At 45.7% G+C, this 11865-nt stretch overlaps 2 protein-coding genes across 3 annotated transcripts in view; both read left to right on the top strand.

Annotated features, from left to right (window-relative positions):
- Positions 1-1999, top strand: part of LOC103379642 (sodium channel protein type 4 subunit alpha B-like) — a 9966-nt gene extending 7967 nt beyond the window's left edge. Inside the window, 5 exon segments of the mRNA XM_017033007.2 lie at positions 1-74; positions 156-732; positions 1177-1294; positions 1380-1445; positions 1523-1999. The exon segment at positions 1-74 is cut by the window's left edge and continues 31 nt beyond it. Of these exon segments, the coding sequence (XP_016888496.2) occupies positions 1-74; positions 156-732; positions 1177-1294; positions 1380-1445; positions 1523-1606 (919 nt within the window). The 3' untranslated portion in view covers positions 1607-1999.
- Positions 2000-3573: 1574 nt separating this feature from the next.
- The window catches only part of lamb4 (laminin, beta 4), an 11262-nt gene continuing 2970 nt past the window's right edge, over positions 3574-11865 (top strand). Inside the window, exons 1-24 of one of the 2 annotated variants that reach the window (XM_008311244.3) lie at positions 3574-3999; positions 4090-4583; positions 5120-5255; positions 5543-5616; positions 5692-5880; positions 5967-6030; positions 6336-6538; positions 6635-6755; positions 6832-7020; positions 7716-7868; positions 8024-8127; positions 8239-8318; positions 8403-8589; positions 8707-8820; positions 8893-9081; positions 9176-9288; positions 9554-9671; positions 9748-9919; positions 10030-10173; positions 10278-10509; positions 10586-10743; positions 10834-11058; positions 11145-11362; positions 11692-11788. In XM_008311244.3, the coding sequence (XP_008309466.1) occupies positions 3975-3999; positions 4090-4583; positions 5120-5255; positions 5543-5616; positions 5692-5880; positions 5967-6030; positions 6336-6538; positions 6635-6755; positions 6832-7020; positions 7716-7868; positions 8024-8127; positions 8239-8318; positions 8403-8589; positions 8707-8820; positions 8893-9081; positions 9176-9288; positions 9554-9671; positions 9748-9919; positions 10030-10173; positions 10278-10509; positions 10586-10743; positions 10834-11058; positions 11145-11362; positions 11692-11788 (3799 nt within the window). In that variant the 5' untranslated portion in view covers positions 3574-3974. Of the gene's footprint in view, positions 4000-4089; positions 4584-5119; positions 5256-5542; positions 5617-5691; positions 5881-5966; positions 6042-6335; positions 6539-6634; positions 6756-6831; positions 7021-7715; positions 7869-8023; positions 8128-8238; positions 8319-8402; positions 8590-8706; positions 8821-8892; positions 9082-9175; positions 9289-9553; positions 9672-9747; positions 9920-10029; positions 10174-10277; positions 10510-10585; positions 10744-10833; positions 11059-11144; positions 11363-11691; positions 11789-11865 lie in introns of those variants that run through there. The other variant, XM_025056082.1, reaches the window with a different exon arrangement.

The raw sequence follows: 11865 nt of genomic DNA, 5'->3' as shown, positions 1-11865 counted from the left end.
AGCCCTCAGACGACACTACTTCTTTAATGTGTTCAATGTCGTGGACTTTGTGGCGCTGGTCTTCTCCATCTTTGGTAAGCTGATCTAAAGGATTCTCTAGCAGCATTAGCGCCACTTGCTGGTGTGATTTTAAACCAACTTTCTTCTGTCATTAGGGTTGTTCATTTCTGACTTCCTGGAAAAGTATTTCCTGTCACCACATATCTTCAGTCTTCTCCGAGTGCCACGTGCCGTTCGCCTAATCCTTCGTCCTCAGTGCGCTCGGCGGATCAGGAAGTTGCTCAAGGCCCTTATGATGTCATTTCCTGCCCTCTTCAACATTGGGTTTCTCCTCTTCATCTTCATGTTCACCTTTTCCTCTTTTGGCATGTTCGCCTTTTCATCTGTGGTGATCGATGACCTTCTGAACTTCCAGACCTTCTACAGCAGCATCACATGCATGTTAATGGTGTCCTCAGGGACTGGGTGGTACCTCCTCCTTAGTGCCATTATGGCCACGCCTCCAGAGTGTGACCAGATACAAGGCGAGTGTGGGAACCCAACACTAGGTAAAGTCTTCTTCTGCTCCTACGTGATCCTGAGCCTCCTGCTGGTCGTCGTCATGTACGTCGCTGTCTTCTTGGAAATAATTGACGTGGACGAAGAGGAGCAGATTAGTGACCGGGACCTCCAGATGTTCTACCAAACCTGGAGGAGATTTGATCCCCAAGGTTCCCAAGTCATACAGCCCAGGTGAGGGTCCCTGGTGGGCTTGAATGAATTCCTGTGGTGACATCTCTGAGACAGTAGGGGGAGCTCAGCCTCATCTAAAATGTCATTGATTGATTGGTGAATAGCTACTGTTCTGGACGTCCGATATTAACCTTTTGCCAATATCCGATATGTCGATATTGGCCAAACACTTAATTTCCGATTCCAATATCGATATATGTCTGGTAATATTTATTTATTTATCTGTACAAACCACTGTATGAGCATGAGATTAATGAAATGAGCTGCAATGCTGCCATCTAGTGCCCTTTTCCCCAAAACTATTTTTAGGTCATATCATTTTGAGAAACTCAGGCATTGCGTTATCAGGTTTTAATTATCGGAGGAAAAACTGATAACGATTTACAAAATATGCTTATATCGCCCTCCGATGGACACTTAAACGGTGGCTTATTCTGTTTTCAGTCAGCTGTCAGAGTTCTGCGACGCGCTGCAGGAACCACTGAAGGTGAAGCTGGACCACGGCAGTCTTCCTGGAGACCAGATCCACTGTGTCGACCTCCTGATGGCGCTCTCCTCGCAGGTTCCACCAGTGTAGTCGTCGTCCTTTCTGTTGTTGTTCCGGTTCTTTGTCTTTGTCTTTGTCTAACATCTCTTGGTGTTCGCAGGTCTTTGGTGACCCGGGATCAAAGGATTCTGTCAGGACCAGACTGGAGGAACTGTTCAATCATCAGGTTCGGTTCTGTTTCTGTCACCGTTCACTCTTCTGGGTTTGACCTCCTGTAACTGTCACTGTCTCCTGTTGCTTCAGGCCAGCTGTGAGCCAATCAGGATGGAGGAAAAACAGGAAATGGAGGAACTTCAGATGAAGATCAAAGAAGAGGAGAGTGTTTGAAGACTGGCCTCACAGTTAAGTCTGTGGAGATTAGACTGGGATTAAAACCAAACGTAATCTTCGCTGACGATGAGTTTAACTAACCTCAGTAAACTCAGTATAACCCAGTAGTGAAATGTAGTAGTTTAACCTTTATTAACTGACTAGTTTAACCTCTGATTAATTAAACTAACTAGTTTAAGTTCAGATTATCACTAATCCATCATTAACCACATCATTGACCATCAGTCTGTGGTCAGATCTTCAGGTTAAAAAGACTCCATGCAGAGGCTTATGGGAAATTTACCACTCAGTTCTTGTAACCACACCTCCCATGATCCTCTGCTCACAAATGTTCTGATGGGGGTTTTTTTATTGCGATAAAAACAAAAATAAACCGTTTGTTTCTAATGATCTTGTTTGTGAAAATATTATTTTTAAAAACCCAGGACGGTTTGTCTGTGAGGGTTCCAGAAGGTTCTTCATTTCAGTCCATGTTCTCCAGATGTCCACTACTCCACAACACTACACCATATACTGCAGTACTACTGTACTGAGTACACCATCTAAAAAACAGACTTATGGAGGGAGAACGGAACCTTCAGGAACCTTTTTTGTTTGTCAGAATTAAATATGAAATCATCCCGATATTTTTATACTTTCATTGATTTGATTGTAACTCTCTGTTTTTCCTCCTGGGTGTCAGTGTTTTCTGAGGTTCAAATGTTTTTTGTCCTGAACTGAACTTCAATCTTTTTTCTTTTTTTCGCTGCCAGAGGCTCGTCTCTGATTTCTGCTCTTTTCACACTGAACAAAAACTAAAGCTTCTGGAAAATCATTGGATCCAAAGCTGAAAGATTCTATAGAAAACAGGCTCCGCCCACAGACTCTGCCTCAGGCACACGCTCTCTACCTGTTATAGCTACTGTCTCTCTCTCTCTCTCTCTCTCTATCTATCTATCTATCTATCCCTCTCCCAACCCTATCTCTCTCTCTGTATCGCTCTACCATCCCTCTCTCTCACTCTCCCTTTCCCATCTTCTCCCTTCCTCTCTCGCTCTCTCTCTCTCTCCAGCTCACACTTGTTCGCCCTCGGCAGCAGCAGGTAGGTTCAGGTTCAGACTCTCTGATTGCTTTAATGATGTTAATAATCTCGCTACATTTGCAGGTTGAAATGTTTGAAATGTATATTTCAGATTTGAAGACTAACGTTTCTTCACGTTTCTTCAGGCTCGTCTGTCAGTTGATGAGAAGATTCGGTTCAGTGGTTTCTGTCAGTAGGAGAAATTAAAAACATGACGATCATTTATACATTTTTCTCATTTAATCCAAAGATTGAAAACATTTCTGTAGTAGAAACACGGTAACATTTCTACTACATTTCTAACGTACACTGTCAAACACCTTCGGTCGATTTTATCTTCACCTCCTCGATGGTGAACAGTGTCGAGGGAAAAGTTGTTAAAAGACTCTAATTATTTTTAATGTTTAAACTAAACCTCAAGAATGCAGCTGATCACAGACTAGCTGTCTGTGATCAGTCACACGAGTCACAGCACGACTGTAGTTAATGTCAAATTTGCCTTCAATCTGAGCGCCATCTGCAGGCTGCAATCTCATGAGTGGTCGTTAAAATCTTTCACATTAAAAAGTCTAATTTTGTGACTTTGAAAAACAGTTCTAAGAATCACAGCTGGTCCACCAACAGGGGTGGGGGTCAGGGAGTCTGGAAGCTTTAGGCCTACACCGCTGGGAGAAATCCCATAACATCATGACATCAGACCTGTCCCATCAGGACTGGTGGACCACATCTACCTGTAACATCAGAGCTGACGAATCAGATCCAGGGAAGTGAATTAGATCAAATCCTGGTACCATCCTGCAGGACCAACTTTAGTCTTTTTAGTCTTAGTTTCTCCAGGATGATGGTCTTGTCTGCTAAAGGAATTAGATCAAATCCTGGTACCATCCTACAGGACCAACTTTAGTCTTTGTAGTCTTAGTTTCTCCAGGTTTTTTTCTCACAGCTTCAGGGGAAAAAAAACATAATTTCCCGCTCCAGCGCTAACATTCCAGCTGAAGTACAGCAGGTGCTTCCGGGACAAAACCACTTCTGCTGTGAAGGAATCGACTCAGACCTGATCACACACAGACCCTTGTCCTGATCATCGAGATGGAGATAAACTGAGATACTCTTACACACAGAACATGGTCCTGGTCCCAGACTACAAAGACTGAAACTTAATGACATTAGGACCAAGGACCTGGTCCAAGACTTTTTTCTCAGACATCCTCACCACAATTTAAAGATTATGTTCACTCTTTTTTTCTTCAATTATTCCATTTTTCAGGGACCTGAGTCCAGCAGAGACCCCGACATCAGGACATCATGATCGTCATCGTCATCTTCATGCGTCAGTAAACGTAGTTTCTCTTCTCACTCTGCTGAATGTTTACGAGATACAAACTACAAATGACCTGATCATGTGGAAATGTCTGTCCAGTTCTTCTTCCAGTGACCCAGTCCACTCAGGATCCTCGGGATCCTCCAGCTCCTCATCCTCAGGACCTTTACTACCTTCAGGAACTTCAGGACCATCAAGACCTGCAGCACCAACAAGTGAATCAGGACACTCTCTCAGGCTTTGAAGATAATCTTTATCTTCTGTACCACCAGGAACCTCGAGAGCCTCAGCACCCAGAAGATCTACAGCACCCTCAGTACCACCAACAACCTCATGAACCTCACGACCCCCGATACCAAAAGAACCATCTGGACCCTCAGTACCATCAGAACCCTCAGGAACCGCACTATCCTCAGTACTCTGAGGACCCTCAGGATCCACAGTTTGACCATGAAGATCAAGACCAGTGTTCTGACAGCTTCTGTAGCCCTCAACCGGGGGACCTGATGATTGGTCGAGCCTCTCAGCTCTGGGCCTCGTCCACTTGTGGTCTGGATGGACCAGAGTCCTACTGCATCGTTGGATACCTGGAGGTGTGTACACTGAATGTTGTAAAAACAAAATCTAACTCCACCAACTGATGGTCTTTTATTGAGCTTTCTGTGCAACCCAATTCTTTTGGGGCGCATCTTCCAACCTCGTCCAATCACAGGCGAGGACCTGAGAGAAGGTTTTGGTTGGGAGTTGTAGTAAATCTGTCAAATCTTGTTTAGCTTTTTTTTCTGCGTGTGACTGAAGGCTTTTTGGCTCATCTTCTCACCTTCATTCTTCAACGTGTTCTGATCCGTCACATTTTTTCTTTCTCTCTTCTCCCCTCACTGCCTTTTCTTCGGCCTGAAGGAACGCTTTAGACCAGTATTAAAAACATCAAGTCTGGTCTCGAACACTCTCGAGTTCACCTGTCTTCAGACCTATTCGGGTGTGAATAGGTCCATCAAACTAATGAAAGTGATGAAGATACTGTTGTGATAATGACGATGACGATGATGATGATGACAATGATGATATTGCTGATGACGATAACGTTGATGTTGGTAATCGTAGTAATCACACTCATCATCATGTCCAGGAAGAGCAGAAGTGTTTCTTCTGCGATTCTCGTTTGCCATATGATCGCCATGGAAACCAGAACAGTCACCGCATCGACAACATCATCACGACCTATGAACATGACAGGAAAAAGCAGTGGTGGCAGTCGGAGAACGGTGAGTATCACTGTCCAATCAGAGAGCAGAATGTCAGCACTGTCCTGTCAGATAGTGGGCAGTAAACCCCCCCCTCCCGCACTGTCCTGTCAGATAGTGGGCAGTAAGCCCCCTCCCCTCCCCCCCCTCAATCGACTCGTACAACTGTCAGATAGTGGGCAGTAAACCCCCCCCACCCCTGCCCCCCAATCGACTCTTAGAACCGTCCAGTCAGACCACTAGATTCTTGGTGTTGTCCAATCGACCAATTAGGGAACTGTTCTCAAGTCATGGGTCTTTCCCTGTAGGTGTCCATCAGGTCAGTATCCGTCTGGATCTGGAGACAGTTTTCCAGTTCAGTCACATGATCCTCACCTTTAAGGTAAGAACAAGACCAAGGTCAGAGGTCAAAACAGGCTATGGTGATGATGTAACTTTCGTACCACCGTCCCTTCAGAGTTTTCGCCCGGTGGCCATGTTGGTGGAACGATCCAAGGACTTTGGCCAAACATGGAAAGTTTTCCGGTACTTTTCTGACGATTGCTCACTACACTTCCCGTCAGTGCCCATTGACTCCGCCCACAGTGTGGATGATGTCATCTGTGACAGCAGATACTCCGGGTCAGAACCGTCCACTAATGGAGAGGTGAACATCGACAAACCTTTGGCTTTTTTCATTTTTAATGTAGTTCCTTATCAGTTTAAAGCTGCTTTGTTTTCTTTGTCCACAAGGTGGTGCTAAAGGCACTTGACCCAATCTTTGAAATCCAGAACCCGTACTCTCCCAGTGTTCAAGGTCAGCTTAAGGTTGGATTTGGTGTTTTTCTGGGAAGTAAAAAGACTTTAGCAAAAAAAATGGCTAAACAAATTGCTAACTTTTAGCAGTCTTGTCGTACCCAATCTAACTTTTGATACTTTTTAATATATTTACCAAACTTGTAACTATTTAGCAACAGTTTGCTAACTCTTTTAATATATTTACCAAACTTGTAACTGTTTAGCAACAGTTTGCTAACTCTTAGCTGTTTTTACCAACTTTTTCCCATCTCATTTTTCGACATGATTTTCTAAAAATGTCTGTATTTCTGGCTGTTGTTTCAGACCTGATCACACTGACCAACATCCGTGTGAACTTCACTCACCTGTTCACCCTCGGTGACACACTGTTGAGCCGTCGACGTCGTGATCCCCAGAACAAATACTACTACGCTCTGTACAACATGGTGGTGCAGGGAAGCTGCTTCTGTAATGGCCACGCCCATCGCTGTGTACCGATTGATGGAGGACACGCCCACCAAGGAATGGTAGATTTTTTTTTAGCCCACCTTCTGCCCTGCCCTCAAAAACAATTTTGTCAATTTTATTCATGTTTGGATGATTGGGTTCTGTGGGTTTTCCAGGTTCACGGTCGTTGTGTTTGTCACCACAATACTGCTGGAGAGAACTGTGAGCGTTGCATGGATTTTCACCACGACACCCCCTGGAGGCCGGGCGGAGAACATGCAGCCAACATCTGTAGGAGTGAGTCCTGACGGACACATAGTTCGCAGCAGTTCATGAGGTTTTTGATCGATTTCTAACAGTTTGCTTTTCCCAGGATGTCAATGCCACGGCCTTTCCAACTCGTGTCACTTTGACGCAGCTCGTTTCGAGGCGACGGGCGGTGTCAGTGGTGGCGTCTGTGACGACTGTGGTCACCAGAGAGCTGGGCCTCAGTGTGAACGGTGCCGCCCCTTTTTCTACAAGGATCCTTTAAGAGACATGAACGACCCACACGCCTGCATCCGTAAGTACAGTCGACCCCCGAGATACGAGTGTTCCGTGTTACGAGTCTGCAACTATTGCAAGAGGAAATATCTAGTTACGAGTCGATAATTGCAAGAGGAAATATCTAGTTACGAGACGATGATGTAGCAGTGATGAGTGATGAAGACTAAATTAAATATATATATATTTTATATGATCAATATATTTGTTTATATCTATAGTTTTTATGTTTAGACAGGGAGGTTCATTTAATTATTAATAGTATATTTCTGGGGCTGGGCATTTAATTATTAATAGTATATTTCTGGAGCTGGGACGAATTAATTGTTTTTTAGTTATTTTTAAAGGGTAGAATTCAATGGAGATACAAGTGGATTGACAGACGAGTGTTGTTGTGGAACGGGTTAAACTGGGGTAGTACAGTGTTAGTATTAGTATATATTAGTACGGAGTAGTATCTAGGGGTTCCACTGTATGTGTTTTCTGGTGCCACTGTACTTTTGGGGACATTTCGCAGGTCCCCACAGAGTGGACGTATTTAGAGGTGTAGGATTTAGCTTGAAGTGAGAGTTAGAATACAGGTCAGACTGGAGTCCCTGGTGTCCATCATCAGGTCAGATTCTTTAGAGTAAGGAGCTAAAGAGTTCATGATGTCTCTGAAGTGCTCACAAACTCCCAAACCCTCAACCCTGCGTGTCTTTTACCGTCCTCCAGCCTGTGAGTGTTCTGCAGAAGGTTCTCGCTCCAGTGAGTGCGACGTTCTGTCGGGTCAGTGTGTTTGTAAAGAGAACGTTGAAGGCCGTCGCTGTGATCGATGTAAACCAGGATTCTTCAACATGAGACGCGAAGACCCCGACGGATGTCAAGGTGAAGTTCTTCTTCTCTTTTATACCTATTTTCACACGAAAAAGTTGTTTGTTTTTTTTCCTTCTTCTCTTTTATCCCTATTTTCACACGAAAAAACACAAAAAGTTGTTTTTTTTTTTTCTATGTCCAAGTTCAAATTGGTTTTGTGTTTTCAGCGTGCAGATGTCATCCCATGGGAAGTCTGAGGTCATGTGATCAGCTAACAGGAAGTTGTGAATGCAACCGACTGGCAACCGGACATTTGTGTGATCGATGTGTGGTCAGTTTGTACAGCTGTATACTCTCTCTCTCTCTCTGTCTCTCTCTCTCTCTCTCCATCATAAACTACTGCTATCTCACATGTGTACATGTGATTGTGTGTGTATTTCAGGAAGGCTTCTGGGGTTTAGGAAACTCTCAGGTCAGCTGTTCACCATGTGACTGTGATGTGGGCGGAGCTGTCAGCAGTGGGTAAGTCACCAGTCATTAGGCTGCAGCCCACAGTCCATGTGTGTACTGCTGACTAAGGAAACTCCGCCTCCTCTCCTGGGTCAGATGTTCTCCAGAAGACGGACAGTGTCACTGTTTACCAAACATGATTGGTCGTCGGTGCTCTGACCCTGCACCCGGGTACTTCCTCCCTTCTCTGGAGCTGTTCCTGTATGAAGCGGAGCTCGCTGCCCCACTGGTCACAGAGACTTCTGGGACTCCAACGAACGCTCCCATTCCCATTTCTTCCAGGGTAAGGAACGTGGTCTTCATGAAGTACTGATAAAGTACTGACTTGAAATTTCTTGTAGTTTTTGTTTGTATTCGTATGTCATCATGTGTATTCATGTGTACCTGTGTATGTTTTCAGTTGAACCCCACATGTGAGGAGTACTTCAGGAGCCTGGGCTACGACTTTAAATTTGTAAATGGCCAGATCTTTCTGATCCGTAAGACTCGCGGACTCGCTCGGCGGCAAAGACAGGTGAGACATGATGTCACTTTGTCTGCACCAATGAGGAAGCTTCGGTCTAACACGCCACCTATGGTCCAACAGCTGAGCAGCATCCCTCTGGACCCGGGTCACAGTCTTCAAATCATTCCTGGTCAAACAATTCTGGACCAACCTGACACCTGGACTGGCTGGGGATTGGTCAGGGTGGCTGAGGGGGCGGGGCTTCGCTTCACTGTGGACAATATTCCGTCTTCAATGGAATATCACTTAGTGATCCACTACAAGACGGAGGTGAGGAGAACCGGATCAGGACTTTAGGTTCTTAATTCCTGTTAAACCTCCATACTGAGGTCACTATCACTGATTAAAATATGTCTTCTCACAGACTCCATCTGATTGGCTGGCTTCAGTCAGCATCATTATGACATCACCTGGAGACCAGGCCTGCAGCCGGGATCCAGCAGGAAGTCAAAGTTTAGTTCTTCCTGAAAACATCAGGTAAGGGAAAGGTCTTTGGTCTTAGAATGTCGTTAGGAATGTCTGATAATAAGGGAAAGGTCTTTGGTCTTAGAATGTTGTTAGGAATGTCTGATAATATCACCACCACCAGGCCACAACTGCCCCGCTATATCAGTGTTGGTTGATATCGGAATCAGAAATTAAGAGTTTGGCCATTATTGACATAACAGAAGTCAAAAGTTAATATCGGACATCCCTAGTTGTCCTGATGGTCGTGGTTCAGTGTCTGTACCTTCGTCTCCAGGGAAGGTCTTCTGGACTCCACACTGTGCCTCAACGCAGGTGCTCGCTACTTTGTGGATGTGGTCTTTAAAAAATCCAGTGGAGCCGACGGATCCGGATCATTCCTTCTAATCGACTCAGTGAGAAAGTCTAAAAATCTTCAACACTGATCAGGTGTCACGTCTGTTGACGACCTCTGTCTGTCCTGGGTTCCAGATGGGACTGATTCCCAGCACGGAGACGGGCCAGGATTTCTGCTCTCAGACAGATCAACATACGGCTCGCTGCTTTGGACTGAACCGAGAGACGAATCCACAGGTGGATCTTTCAGAAATCTGCACGGAACTGATCAGGAAAATGTCTCTCAGAGTTTATGGAGGACCAGTTGGTAAGTTCCTGTCAGGACCAGTACTGTGGACCAGTGCTGTGGACCAGTACTGTGGACCAGTACTGTGGACCAGTGCTGCCCGTACAGTTCCAGTTCTTCCCTCTGATCAGTCTGCAGGTGTCACCACATCGGTTCTGTCAGACACAGCTGCAGTAGAATGGGTGGGATCTGTGAGTGTCAGCCTAATGTGATTGGCCGCTGCTGTGACGCCTGTGCACCTTTGACCTTTGGCTTTGGACCTGATGGATGCAAATGTACAAAACATCATCATCATTTTTTTCTAAATTTACACATTTTTGCCGTCAACAACAAATGTGAGGAACTCAAACTCGTCGATGTTTGTTGTTGTTGTTTTCAGCGTGCCACTGTGACCTGCAGGGGTCAGTGTCGCCCCTCTGTGATGAGGTCACAGGTCAGTGTGACTGTCGTCCTGACGTCACTGGTCAACGCTGTGATCACTGTGGAGCAGGTTTCTGGGGGTTTCCGTTCTGTCGACGGTGCGACTGTAACGGTCTGTCAGACGACTGTGACGTCCAGACTGGAGAGTGTCGCAGCTGCAGGCTGAACGCTGCTGGACCGCGATGCGACAGGTACCACGGCTAGTTCTTCAAAATATTAAACGCAAAGAGTCACACTGATACGTCACCAGCGATGTCATTGGTTCAGGTGCCAGGACGGGTATTTTGGAGAACCGGTTGCTGGTTTGTCCTGTCAGCTCTGCTCCTGTCCAGATGTCCAGGACAGTGGACGGTTCTTTGCTACTACCTGTCAATACGACCCACAATCCCATAGTGCAACATGTCTGTGCAGAGAGGGACACACAGGTACGACTTAGACCAGGCTCCGTTTTAGGACCCGTGTTCAGGACTGACTGAGCCCAGGATCAGGACTAACTCTTATCTTTATCTTCACAGGTCCTCGCTGTGACAGGTGCGTTGGCGGATACTTCGGGGACCTGTCTCTACCTGGTGCTGGCTGTAAACCATGTCCCTGTAACAACAACATTGACATAGATGGCGCTGGTGCCTGTGACAGTCTGACTGGTGAATGTCTGCGCTGCCTTGGAAACACAACCGGACCACGGTGCCAACACTGTAAACCAGGGTTCTACGGCAACGCTCTGGAGCGAGACTGCAAGGGTACGGACGATCCCAGCAGCTGATGGTGGCTGAGGTCGGACTAAAGTCAGGTTCAGGACCAACACTGGGTTTTGTGTTTTGACCAGAATGTTCCTGTGAGCGTCGGGGAACAGAAGTAACCCAGTGTCCTCTGGGAAGTCCCTGCGTCTGTGACCCCGGGACTGGTCAGTGTCCCTGCAGGACTGGAGTGACCGGGGATCTCTGTGACACGTGTGAGGACAGATTTTGGAATCTGAAGGGACCGTCGGGATGTCAGGCCTGTGGCTGTGATCCGCTCAACTCTGCCTCCAGTGTCTGCGATAAGGCAAGGTCACTCAGACCAGCAGTAACCAGGAAATAACCAGGAAATAACCAGGAGATGGAAACAGATACTGAAAATAAGTTAACAAAAAGTGGACTGAATATTAATTCAAATTTAAACTGATAAATATTGTGAATATCAAGTAGAGAAGAATAAGGTGACTTTAAAAAGGAAGTGATGAAGAAGGTAAACAGGAAGTTATCATAAAAAGTAAATGCTGAGTAAACAAGAATTTGTAAACAGTAAAAAAAATTATAACTAATGACAAGAAAAGTAAGTGTAAAGATGATGAGGATGATGATGTAATGGTGACATCATCATCATCTGTTCAGGTGACCGGTCAGTGTCCGTGCCGTGCAGAGTTCGGAGGACGACAGTGTGATGAATGTGGAGAAAACCACTTTGGGAACCCAGACCTTCAGTGTGTCTGTGAGTCCTCCAGTAAACCAAGAGTTCCTGCAGCGCTGCTGGTACTCTGTGCTGCTGGTACTCTGTGCTGCTGGTAC

This window comes from Cynoglossus semilaevis, chromosome 6, assembly GCF_000523025.1.
Source record: "Cynoglossus semilaevis isolate Cse_v1.0 chromosome 6, Cse_v1.0, whole genome shotgun sequence".
Lineage (NCBI taxonomy): Eukaryota > Metazoa > Chordata > Actinopteri > Pleuronectiformes > Cynoglossidae > Cynoglossus > Cynoglossus semilaevis.
This window is presented reverse-complemented; position numbering and strand designations above follow the sequence as displayed.